Source organism: Erinaceus europaeus, chromosome 10 (assembly GCF_950295315.1).
Source record: "Erinaceus europaeus chromosome 10, mEriEur2.1, whole genome shotgun sequence".
In the NCBI taxonomy this organism is placed as follows: domain Eukaryota; kingdom Metazoa; phylum Chordata; class Mammalia; order Eulipotyphla; family Erinaceidae; genus Erinaceus; species Erinaceus europaeus.
This window is the reverse complement of record NC_080171.1, coordinates 91,585,024-91,598,224: the sequence shown is the minus strand read 5'-3', so window position 1 is coordinate 91,598,224 and position 13,201 is coordinate 91,585,024. Positions and strand designations below refer to the sequence as shown.

At 40.5% G+C, this 13,201-nt stretch overlaps 1 protein-coding gene across 4 annotated transcripts in view; it reads left to right on the top strand.

Moving 5' to 3' along the window:
- CDK5RAP2 (CDK5 regulatory subunit associated protein 2) overlaps positions 1-13,201 on the top strand; it is a 236,132-nt gene that overhangs the window by 66,711 nt on the left and 156,220 nt on the right. For all 4 annotated transcript variants that reach the window (XM_060200065.1, XM_060200066.1, XM_060200067.1 and 1 more), the window contains 5 exons: positions 787-949; positions 2,268-2,321; positions 3,287-3,406; positions 4,109-4,201; positions 5,947-6,165. In XM_060200065.1, coding sequence (XP_060056048.1) covers positions 787-949; positions 2,268-2,321; positions 3,287-3,406; positions 4,109-4,201; positions 5,947-6,165 — 649 coding nt within the window. The remainder of the gene's footprint in view (positions 1-786; positions 950-2,267; positions 2,322-3,286; positions 3,407-4,108; positions 4,202-5,946; positions 6,166-13,201) is intronic.

Genomic DNA, 13,201 nt, shown 5'->3' with positions numbered 1-13,201 from the left:
TTTTTTAAATGGTTGTTCTTTTTTTTCTTTTAAGATTAATTTATTTTTCATTTTAATATTTTATTTGCTTTACTTTAATGAGAGAGAGAGAGAGATACAGAGGGAAAGATACGGAGAGAAACAGAGAAATCAGAGCACTGAAACTGTGACTTGAATCCTGACTTTCAAGTCATTTTGCATAACCATCATGGTATCTCCCCCGCCCTAAGTGCTAATTCTTAAGTCAATAATTTTGTGCGGCCCACCAATATCCAAATAGCCCTTCACAGAAAAAAGGGCCTCCATCCCTGGTTTAGACTTTGGTGCTGAATTTCTTGACCAGAAAGATTAGTCACTTACTGCTGTGACTCCATACTGTTGTTGAATCCACTAGGGCCAGGTTCCAAGGGGATAGTTCATGGAATCCTGGCCTTTAGTCTCTCTCTTTTTTAAAATTTCTTTTTAAAAATATTTATTTATTTATTATTAGATAGAGACAGAGAGAAATTGAGAGGAGAGGGGGAGGTAGAGAGGCAGAGAGCCAGAGAGATACCTACGCAGAGAGCCAGAGAGATACCTGCAGCCCTGCTTCACCACTTGTGAAGCTTTCCCCCTGCAGACCAGGGGCTTTGAATCTGGGTCCTTATGCCAGCTCTTAAGCTCTAGCCTGCACAAAACTATTTTGTTTATGTTTGGTCATTGGAGTTGTCTACTTTGAAGATGTCTGGCCTTATTTCCTACCTCCTCCTGCTCCACTGAGCTAAGAGAACAGCATAGAATTAATATTTAAATTTTGTTCTTTTTCAGACTGATTGAGGAGTTGAAGCTGTCTTTGAAGAGCAAAGAAGCTTTAATTCAGTGCCTTAAAGAGGAGAAATCTCAGGTGGCATTTCCTGATGAGAGTGTGTCATCTGGAGAGCTCCGAGGACTTTCTGCTGCTCTGAGGGAAGAAAAGGATCGAGAAACTGAGGTGAGGCGATGGGATAGGAGTGGGGGCTTTAATTAGCAGATCCGATTCATCCATGTGAAATGCAATACACATTCAGGTCCCGCAGTTCACTCTGAGCCTGCTTCTAAACATGCACTCTCTGTCAGCTGAGGAATTAGCAGAAGCCTCCTTTGTCAGGGACCCTGTTTTTCTTTTTGTTTCCTTCCCACCTCATGTTCTTATAAAGAACCAGTTGAAACGAATCCAGACCTGCTTGTCTCTTGTTATACCATGCATTAACTTTTTAGTGCCTGGAGGCTTTATTTTCCTCCTTTGCATTTTCTTAGGATAAAACTGTGATGCATACCCACTTTGCCTTTGAGGTTAGAGGTAGGCTCAAGGCCATCTTTGATTTAAAACCTCTAAGTTAGAAAGGAACTAATTTATATTGGGTCTGGTGTAGGGGTTCAGCATGTCTTAGTCCTCCTTGCTGCTGCAAATGTGGTATCTTTGTTGAATTTAGAAACAGGCTCAGGGGAATTATATATATATTTTTTAATATTTATTTTCCCTTTTGTTGCCCCTATTATTTTTCATTGTTGTTGTAGTAATTGATGTTGTCATTGTATAGGACAGAGAGAAATGGGGAGAGGAGGGGAAGACAGAGAGGAGGAGAGAAAGATAGACACCTGCAGACCTGCTTCACTGCTTATGAAGCGACTCCCCTGCAGGTGGGGAACCAGGGGCTCAAACTGGGATCCTTTCGCTGGTCCTTTTACTTTGCACCACATGCGCTTAATAACCCACTGTGCTACCACCTGACCCCCATTTTCCTGGGTTTTAAGAGGAGTTTTGCTGGTGCCCAAATCCTTTTTTTTGTTTACCAGAGCACTGCTTAGCTCTGGCTTATGGTGGTGCGGGGGATTGAACCTGGGACTTAAGAGCCTCAGGCATGAGAGTCTCTTTGCCTAACCATTATGCTATCTACCCCTACCCTGGTACCCAAATCCTAAAACTTCCTGTTAGGAAGCATCCATATAAATGATTTTTGAAGAGAGTAGGTGACACCAGAAGTGCAAGTAGACTGAGATGAAACCTTTCAATTCTTGTTGAGCCAAATGATGCTGTTGTATGTGGTATATACATACTCAGGGGCATTCTGAATGCTTGTGAGAAGAAGAGTTGCTTTCTTTATAGAGTAGGGTCTTCTTTTCCCCTACCACTGCAGTCAGTTTTTTAGCTTTACCAGTTAGGTTTTTGCAACGGTGGTAGGGTCAGATACAGGAGAGAGCAAAAACCTAACTGGCAAGGCTATTGCATTATGAGTCCTCACTGATCCCTGGTCAATGCCTTTTTGTAGGTTGCACAAATGGAGCACCAGAAGGAGAGAAATCACTCTGAAGAGAAGATCCAGGTATGTTGACATCATTTGAAAAGATTCATTGCAGTTTGTCCTTCCTGCTTTATCTGGATGCGATTGATAGTTGTGTATGACCACAGCTGTCATTCAATGAATGTTTTTCAAGTAGCACTCAGTGCTATTTGTAGACTGATTAAACCTCATGCATTTCAGACACAGCTTCTTAATAACTTTGAAACAGTAACTCTGAATCAGGCACTCCTATTTTGCAGATGTGCTACCTGAGACTTAGAGGTGTGATTTTTTTTTTTTTTAGCCACAACCACATGATAAAGATCCAAACCTATCAACCTGATCCCAGAGCCAAGCCATTGCTCCATGGCCCCCAGTTTAGAGCAGTCAGTATCGGGTACCTTGCCTGCCAGCTTAGCAAGTGCTTTCACGTCCATTACTTGTTTGATTCCCGGGAGGGAGGCAGCAGTGATTATCTTTGGAAGTGGACTCAGACTATAAATGTCTATGTTCAGTCTCCATCAAGCCAAATTCTCTGCTAGCTCTTGTAGCATTAAAGAATGAAATTAATGATCTATTATTTTCCCCAAATAACCTGGTACAGTTTCAAAGTCTGATGTGACTGTATTCAAATTCCAGGAGGCACTGGAGTCCTACCCATAGGAATAACTGTCATCATTTTAACTGATCTCCTTCCTTTCACCCATCCCCGAACTGATCTCCTTCCTTTCACCCATCCCCGTTGCCGTGAGCAGTAGCACAGTAACTTAGAGCTGATGCCTTTACGTTCAGCTCTACTTGGAAACATTAATCACAGGTTGACAGAAATAAGAATACCTCGGGGGAGGGGGTGGGATATGGAGATTGGGTGGTGGGAAAATAAATAAATTAAAAAAAAAAAAAAGAAATAAGAATGCCTGCATTTGAGTGTGCTTTTAAAGATATATTTACAGTGCATTTTGGTTGGAATGCATCAACTTAGTGAATCTTTTTCTAATCTAATTTAGGCACTTCAGGAGGACCTGAGAGAAAAGGAAAGAGAAATTGCTACAGAAAAGAAAAATAGTTTAAAGAGAGATAAAGCTATTCAGGGTCTAACTGTGGCATTAAAGTCAAAGGAAAAAGAGGTATGTCTGATGGACCTGAAGTGAAATTTTTCTTTGTTAGCTTCTGTGACTGGCCTGTTCCACCCTAAAATTTTAGCTTTAGGGAAAAAGTTTATAAGAGAGCTGATATGAATGTAGAAATTGGGGGAAAGGATCCCTTAGTCAAGTGAAAATCTTTTGGCATGTTTAATTCACCGGAATCCAAGAACACTGTGATGTGATCTACATATGTAATTTTAACTTTTCTAGTAGCTATATTAAAAGAAGCAAGTTTGAAATGAAATTAATAATGCATGTATGCCAAATATGTCAACATGTAGTCAGTAAAACAAAAGTAATAATGAGGCACTTAACATTTGAGAAACAGAACTTTTGGGGAAAAGATTTATTAATGAGAGGGATGGGTAGAGAGAAAGAGAGGTAGAGAGAAGACCAGTATGTGCTTGTTGTCTGTGGCATATGTGACTGAAGACTGAATCACACCCTCAAGTTTGCAAGTCCTATGCTCTACTACTTTGCCATTTTCTAGGTCACCTGACTTTCCTATAAAGTCTAGATATGTGTGCACAATATATCTCAAGTCAGACTAACCAGAGTTGAAATGTCTAGTAGCTACAGTCTACTAGTGGCTACCATATTGTCCTGTGCAGGTCTAAGTTTCTGAAAGACAACCATAGTATCCAGTTACATCCTTCATTGTTATTCCTTATTATTTTCACCTAGGTTGAAGAGCTTAAGACTGAAATTGGAAAACTCAATATTGCCATTGCTGAAGCCAAAGAAGTCCCTCAGCGGGTACAGACCCAAAAATCCCAGGTAGGGGTTTTGGTTGAAGTGACTTACTTTTTGATCTTTCCTCCTGGTCAGGTCAGGACTTTGTAGCTGAAAGGAACCATGGAAATTGCTGACTGATTTTTAATAATGGAATTAATATAGTCTAATTAAGGAAGATTCTCAGCCAGCTCTGGATGATTCTGTAGTGATACGATGATAATAATAATATGATATCACAATGATAATGAAGATAACCATCCATTCCTGTAGTCAAGCATGTCAAATGTACTCTCTTGTCAGTACTACACTGTATAAGATGTATTAATTTTCTCATTTATTCTTTACAGTTCTATAGGAAAGATAGTTATCATCCCTTTTATGTTTGTGTTTCTTTTTGAGATTCAGCAAGGGTGTGCAGCTTTTTCACTGTAACACAGTTTTTTTTTTTTTTTTTAACAGCTGTTATATGGCAGAGCTAGGATTTAAATTCAGTAATTGCCAGTAATAACAACTGGCATTTATTGAACATATACTCTGTGCCAAGCCCTCTGTTAAGTGCTCTTAAAGGACTATTTCTGTGAATCTTAGGAACTCCACAAAGTAGCCATTAGGAATATTCTTATTGTATTGCTATAGAAATTCAAGTAACTTGTATAGTCAGGATATAAAAATGAATAGTGACAGAACCAGGATCTGACCCCAGAGCTATCAAGTCTGTGCTTTTACCTGCTGCCTTATACCTTGCCTTACCTGGTTTCTAGCCAGGTTTTTTCCCTCCCTCTCTCCTTCCTCCCTCCTTTCCTCCTTCCCTCCTTTCTTTTTTTCTTTCTTTCTGTGGCATTCCCACTCCCCCACTTTCTATTAGTGATTTAACTTTTTTTTTTTTTTTTTACAAAACTAAGATTTTAAAGGTATCATTTCATATCCATACATAAGATGGGTGAGTAACCACACCCTCCATCAAAGTTCTGTGCCCTCTTCTTCCTCTTGTAACTACTTGTCACAAAGTCCAAGAGACAGTTTTGTTACCTTTTATTTGTCTTTAGCAAGCTTATTTGTTTTAATTACCTATATTCTACATATGATAGCAAGCTTATTTGTTTTAATCATCTATATTCTACATACGAACAAAACCATCTGGTACTTGTCTTTCACCTCTTATTTCACTTTGTGTAATCAGCTCCTGTTCCATCCATTTTGTTTCATATAAACCAATTACATCTTTTATGATTGCAGAGTAGTGTTCTATTGGGGGATCAATCTATTTATCTATATCTGTATCTATATCTGTATCTATATCTGTATCTATATCTGTATCTGTATCTGTATCTATATCTGTATCTATATCTATATCTGTATCTATATCTCTCTTCCACCACCAATTTGGGTCTGTCTTTGCCATTGTGCACCAGATCACCATTGTCCTCTATGTTCCCCTCCCAGTCCCTTCTGTTAGTCTATTTTTCTTTCTTTAATGATTTTTATTTATTTAACAGAGACAGCCAGAAATTGAGAGGGGGCGGGAGGTAGGAAGAGAGAGAGATACCTGCAGCCCTGCTTCACCCCTCGCAAAACTTTCTTCCTGCAGGTGGGGGACCAGGACCTTGAACTGGGTCCTTGTGCATTGTAATATGCACACTCAACCAGGTGTGCCCCTATCTAGCCCCCCTCTTATTTTTTTTTTCTTCCTCCACAATCACCCACAAGGTGAAAACGGATCATGGGTTTCTTGGTTTGTTTATTAAGCTGTAAGTGATTCATCCTCTCCTTTCTCTCTTCTCTTCTAGGGGTCTGAAGATCCAGAAGCTGCTCTATTAGAAAAGACAGCTCTTCTGGCTGAGCTGCAATCAGAAAACTTCAATAAGAGTACAGAGAACCACAAGTTGCGAAGGAACATTAAGAAGGTCACACAGGAGCTGAGTGATTTGCAGCAGGAGAGGCAGAGACTAGAGAAGGACCTAGAAGTTGCCCATCGAGAGAAGAGCAAAGGAGATGCCTCCATTCATGTGAGTACTGTGATTTCCTCTAAGATAGTGGAAGTACTATAGGCCTGGGCCTTGGCTGTTTCTGGTTTTAATATTTATTTATTTATTTTCCCTTTTGTTGCCCTTGTTGTTTTTTATTGTTGTTGTAGTTATTATTATTGTTGTTATTGATATCATTGTTAGATAGGACAGAGAGAAATGGAGAGAGGAGGAGGAGACAGAGAGGGGAGAGAAAGACACCTGCAGACCTGTTTCACCACCTGTGAAGCTACTCTCCTGCAAGTGGGGAGCCAGGGGCTCGAACTTGGATCCTCATGCTGGTCCTTGTGCTTCGAGCCATGTGCGCTTAACCCGCTGTACTACTGCCCAACTCCTGGCTATTTCTGCCTTTAAGGGTGGTTTTCATTCATTGCAGGAAACTTAGAGAAATCTAAAAAAAGAAATTATTCATCATTTTATCACCTAGAAACAACTATGTTGGGCTGAGCTTCATTGACGGGAGACAGATGACCCGGGACTCATGGCTGGGTTGTACACAGTATCTCTTTATTCATGCAGCGCAATCTATACCAAGCTAAGCTAAACTAAAAACTACAATCTTGTCCTTATAAATATACCAGCCCAGTAGGGTGGGAACAGGATGCGACGCAGAGAGGGTGGAGAGAAAAGTGACTGGTGAAAATCAGGGTATGACAAGGAGAGGGGGCGGAGCAGGTGAGAATTCTATCACTGAACCACTAATGCCCTGGAGGGAGTGTGGTGCTTTATGTAAATGTAAAAGTGATTTATGTAAATAGACCGCTGTTGTTAAATTTTCGGAAGGCTCTTGCCGGGCGGGTCTAGCTTCACGGGTGGGTAACAGAGACGCGGAGACAACGGCTGGGCAGGGAAGCTGTATTTCTTTATTCAGGAACAACGATTCATAAACTAAGACAAACTAATCACCAAACAGAACTCTGCTGTCTCTTTGCGGCGGCACAAGCTCTCTTTCTCTTTTACTCTCGAACTCCGGAACCCTCTCCCTTACTCTCGAACTCAGGAACTCAGGAACCCTCCAACTCTGGCACTCTCGAACTCAGGAACCCTCTCGGGGTTCCTTGGGGCGGGGCCAAGCGGGCCCTCGAAATTAACAGGACTGATGCAATTCTCTTGGCGGGGAAGAACTACCCAATGTAAAGCATACAACAGACCGCTTTGAATAGGATCAAACCAATCCCTATACAGGCATCAAAAACATATCATGAACCAGTGGGGATTGAACCAATGCCCTGCAGTGGTTATGTAAATAGAATACAGTGGTTGTGTAAATAGAATACAGTGTTAAGCAGGGGGTATTAAACCAATGAAACAGAAGGGGTCTCATGCATACCAACACAACTAATCTTTTTTTTTTAAGTAAGTACATTTTTTAAAAATTAATTTTATTTTTGAGAGGGGTGCAGACACACACACACACACACACACACACACACACACACACACATCAGAGCACTGCTCAGCTCTGGCTTATGGTGGTGCAGGGAACCTGGGACTTAGGAGCCTCAGGCATGAGCATGAGAGTTTGTTTGCATAACCATTATGCTGTCTCCCCCGGCCCCCCCCCTTTTTTAAGAAACTTTATTTTTTATTTTCTTCCCATTTGTTGTCCTTGTTGTCATTGTTGTTGGATAGGACAGAGAAAAGGAGAGAGGAGGGGAAGACAGAGAGGCGAGAGAAAGATAGACAGCTGCAGACCTGCTGCACTGCATGTGAAGTAAACCCCCTGCAGGGGGGAGCTGGGGGCTGGAACTGAGATCTCAGTTCGAGCCATGTGCACTTAACCTGCCAAGCCACCACCCAGCTCCTGAAACAACTAATCTTAACTTACTTGATGTTTCTTTTCTTTTTTGCTCTTTCATACACACACAGAGACATTAATTATTAGTGTCAAGTTGATATCAGTATACCCTGTTATTTTACTCTACCTTCTCTCTTTGGTGTGTTATGTTATAAATATTTTTTTAAAACATGTTTGTTATTTTTCTTTACTTTTTTTTTTCTTTTTGTGTGTGTGTGTGTGTGAGTATAGTACTTTAGCACTTAAAAATAGTACAATTCGTTTAACTAGTCCCCTACTGTAGAACATTCAGGCCACTGTATTTTTTTTTTTTTTTTTTATGATAAATGCTTAGATTTGCTACACATACCTGTCAGTATGTGTAGGCATACAGATAGAGATATGACTGCTGGGTCAAAGAAGATGAATACTTCTGTTTTACCAATATATGGAAATTATGCTCCTGAAAGATACCAGCTTTTCCTGTATGAGAGCTACTATTTTTAGAACATGCTTGAACATTGAATACTAGCATTTAAAAAATTCTTCCTAAGTTTGGTGGCAAAATGTAGCTTATTTAAAAAAATTTCTGTTGGGAGTTGGGTGGTAGATCAGTGGGTTAAGCACACATGGTGCAAAGTACAAGGACCAGCGTAAGGACCCTGGTTCAAGCCCCGGGTTTCCCACCTGTAGGGGAGTCGCTTCACAGGCGGTGAAGCAGGTCTGCAGGTGTCTTATCTTTCTCTTGCCCTCTCTGTCTTCCCCTCCTTTCTCCATTTCTCTCTGTCCTAACAACAACGACATCAATTACCACAACAATAAAAAAGGGCAACAAAAAGGAAAAAAATAAATAAATAGAAAAAAATTTAAAAAATTTTCTGGTATATTTAAATTCAGGTATTCAGTATGTTGAGAATCAGATGAAGGTCATATAACTTTAGTGCAGTCAGGGTAGGGTCTGATCTGGGTCTTAGTGATCCTTGACACTTGGGTTCTTTGAATTAATGGCATAGGAACTCAAGGCAGGCAGGCATCAGAGCAAAGAGTTCCGATCCACAGGTACCAGAGGTTAGTGCTATGGTGGCTGCTTTTGACAAGGATGCCAGGAGTTGGCATTTTAATGCTAGCACTGATAAGAGAATGCCTATTCATATACTTATATACTTTAAAATTCTAATTTTCGTTTTACCAGAGCACTGCTCGGCTCTGACTTACAGTGGTGCAGGGGATTGAACTTGAGATTTTGGAGACTTAGACATATCTCTCTGCATAGCCATATGCTATCTCCCCTGCCTAGTGACTTTTCTTTTCTTTTGTCTTTCTCTCTCTCTCTCTTTTTTGCCTCCAGGGTTATTGCTGGGGCTTGGTGCCTTCACTACAAATCCACTACTCCTGCAGGCTGTTTTTTTTCCCTTTTGTTGCCCTTGTTGTTCATCATTGTTATTAGTATTGTTGTTATTATTGTCATTGTTGTTGGATAGGACAGAGAGAAATGGAGAGAGGAGGGGAAGATAGACACACCTGCAGACCTGCTTTATCGCTTGTGAAGTGACCCCCTTGCAGGTGGGGAGCCAGAGGCCTGATCCTTATGCCAGTCCTTGGGCTTTGTGCTACCTGTGCTTAACCCACTGCGCTACCGCCCGGCCCCCTCTTTTTTTTTTCTTTTTATTTATTTATTAATGAGAAAGGAGGAGGGGGGGAAAGAACTAGATATTGCTCTGGTATATATACTGCTGGGAATTGAACTTGGGACCTCATGCTTGAGAGTCCAATGCTTTATTTACTGTGTCACCTCCCAGACCACCTTAATGACTTTTTAAAAAAAAATTAAAAAAAATTAATTTATTTATTCTCTTTTGTTGGCTTTGTTTTATTGCTGTTGTAGTTATTATTGTTGTTGGATAGGACAGAGAGAAATGGAGAGAGGAGGGGAAGACAGAGAAGGGGAGAGAAAGATAGATACCTGCAGACCTGCTTCACCGTTTTTGAAGCGACCCCCCTGCAGGTGGGGTGCCAAGAGCTCGAACTGGGGTCTTTGCGCTTTGCGACATGTGCGCTTAATCTGCTGTGCTACTGCCCGTCTCCCCTTAATAACTTTTCTATAGTACATCAATATCTATTTTTGGTAGGATGATTTGGTCATGATTTCTTTCTTTTTGCATATGTGTTGCATTTAAGTGCCACTACAACTTCTGGTTATATTCTAAGAATTTGACCATGTTCATCTTATATCAGTGTTTTGTACCAGATCTTGGGGGCCACGGCTTGTCTAGTGTCTGGGGAAATCTGATAGTAGCTGATCTGCCTTGATGCTAGATGAATGCAAAGACAGAACATAAATCCACTGTCCTTGCATGCCTTATTGGTTTGTTCAGTTAACTATTGCAATAGGTTCTTTAGTTGACTAAAGTTTATTACTCACCAGCTGCTGTTTTGCTTTTGGATTAAGAAAAAAAAAAAAAAGGCAGTAACAAAAACCCAAACTCTTCAGTGGCCTCAGTTTTTGCCCTGGCAAAAAAGATGTATCCATTCATATATTTAGGAGCACTACACACTTTGTGCAAGCCCCTGTAGCAGGCAAAGAGAGAATTTCTTAACAGAAATGTGAGCAAAGTACCATGAAGTCATGGAGGAAGGTAGTGATTTGCACTGTCAGAGAAGGCTCCTGAGAGTCTAACTTTTGAACTGGTTCTGAAGGCAGTTAAAGACTAACAGGTAAACAAGTGGACGGCTTTGTACTGGAGATTAAGATACAGGAGGGCGAACAGATGTGATTAAAGGCTGCAGTAAAGGGTGGTTCTAACCTGCAGAGAAGTTGAATTATATAGATCCTTGGATGTAGAGCCAAGGAGTACGAAGACCTGGAGGTAGTGGGGCACCTGTAGGACCACTGAATTAAATGGAAGATTGACAGGATCAGATTTGTAATTTGGATGGACTCATCTAGTAAGTGTGTGGAGAATGAATTAGTGGGAATGAGCCAGGAGAAAAGATAAGAAACGGCAAATACATGGGAGTCAGACTCAGAGATTAGGATGTAGAGGAAAGCAGAATGAACCTGCTCCTTTGTAACTGGACTTTCAGACATGACCTTTGGGGCTGGCTGAGTGCATATTGAAAGCTTTGGTTGGGGGGGATAGTCTAATGATTATGCAGAGAGATTTCCATGCCTGAGACATGGAGTTCTAGGCTAAGGCCCTTGTAGCACCATAAGCCAGGCCTAAGCCGTGCTCTAGTGAGAAGGAGGGGGAAAAAAAAAAGAAAGAAAGAAAAAAGAAAATAAAAAGCTTGTATAATCAGCATTTACTTAAACTGCTGCATCCTGCTGTCAGGATTAAAACAGTGGTAAGAAAATGAATTTAAAAACAGAGTTCCAGATGCTAGCATGATGCCGACCTGGACAGACAGCCCCACCAATGTGTCCTGGAGCTCTGTTTCCCCAGAGCCCTTCCCCACTAGGGAGAGTGTGGCTTGGGAGTATGAATCGACCTGTCAGCGCCCATGTTCAGCAGGGAAGCATTTAACTGAAGCCAGACCTTCAAACTTCTGTATACCACAATGACCTTGGGTCCATACTCCCAGAGGGTTAAAGAATAGGAAAGCTATCAGGGGAGGGGATGGGATATGGAGTTCTGGTGGTGGGAACTGTGCAAAGTTGTACCCCTCTTATCCTATGGTTTAGTCAATGTTTCCTTTTTATAAATAAAAAGTTAAAAAGCAAACGAACAACAACAACAAAAAACAGAGCCCTACCCAACTAGGGAAAGATAGAAACAGACTGGGGGTATGGATCCACCTGCCAACACCCATGTCCAGTGGAGAAGCAATCACAGAAGCCAGAACTTCCACCTTCTGTACCCCCAAAAGAATTCTGGTCCATACTCTTGAGAAGGGGAGAAATTTTAGGGGAAGATGACCAGAGTTCTGTCAACCCCAATTTCATTAAGACCCAGACAGAGAAGAGGAGTAAAGGAAGGACATTCAGAAGTAGTTATAGTTGTAGGTGTGACTTAGAAAGGAAGAGAAGGCAGAACCATAGAGAAAAATGGATATATATATGTATATGTATATGTATATGTGTATGTGTATGTGTATGTGTATGTGTATGTGTATGTGTATGTGTATGTATATGTATATGTATATGTATATGTATATGTATATATAGTTAGTTAGTTAGTTATAGAAGTAATAGTCAGCCCATATCTGTGACCTTGGGAGAACTACTACAGTTTCCAACAGATGGAGGAAATGGGGACACAGAACTTTGGTGGTAGGAATAGTTTGGAATTATACCCCTGTTACGCCATAATTTTATAAATCAATATTAAATCGCTAATCAAAGACAGTTTTTGTTCTCAGTTTGCATAAAGATCAAACTTCAGTGCCTCTTTGGTTATGAAAAGTGTTATTAGAATGATAGAAATAAAACATATAATTTTTAAAAAATTTATTTACTTATTGGGTAGGGACAGAGAGAAATTGGGGGATAGTGAGGGAGAGAGATAGCCACCTGCAGCCCTGCTCCAGCGTTTGTGAAGCTTTCCCCCTGCAGGTGGGGATCAGGGACTTAAATCTGTGTCTTTGTGCACTGTAATGCGTGTGCTTAACCAGGTATTCCACCACCTGGCCCCTAAAGTAGATATGATTTTTAAGTGTATATCATACTTTGTAGTTAGAAATGGGCATTTTTTTTCCCTACTGATGCTCATAACCCTGTCATTTGGCATAGGAAATGTTATTCCCGTTTTACAGGTTAATCAGAGCCTCAGAAGTTTAATAATTTGACTATGGTCACTTAAAATGATCTATGTGCCATGGATCTAGATCTATGAACTCTTGATTTTAGGTCTTTACTTGACATACTGTGGTGGCTCTGTATCTATGATAAGTATGCCAAGCCATCAATAATTAAATAATTATGTTAAAAATACAGAAGCTTTTTGGCAGAAAGGGAGATTGATACATTTTACATTTTCAGCTTTTCAACAGACCAGAATAGTATGTTCTCAGGAACAGCCAGCTTGAAGTTTTCTGATATTTGAAGGTTTGAAACTTGCAATTCATTCCACTCTGTATTTCAGAAACGTTTTCAGATTTATGGCACAAAATTAAATGAAATATAAGATAAAGCTAAAGGGGTTAGGATCAAGGAAAAAATAAGAATGACTAGTAAAATGGAACAGAATAAATAAAAAATGCGTGCTGTTGTTACCCATTATAGAACTAAAGAGATGGACTTAA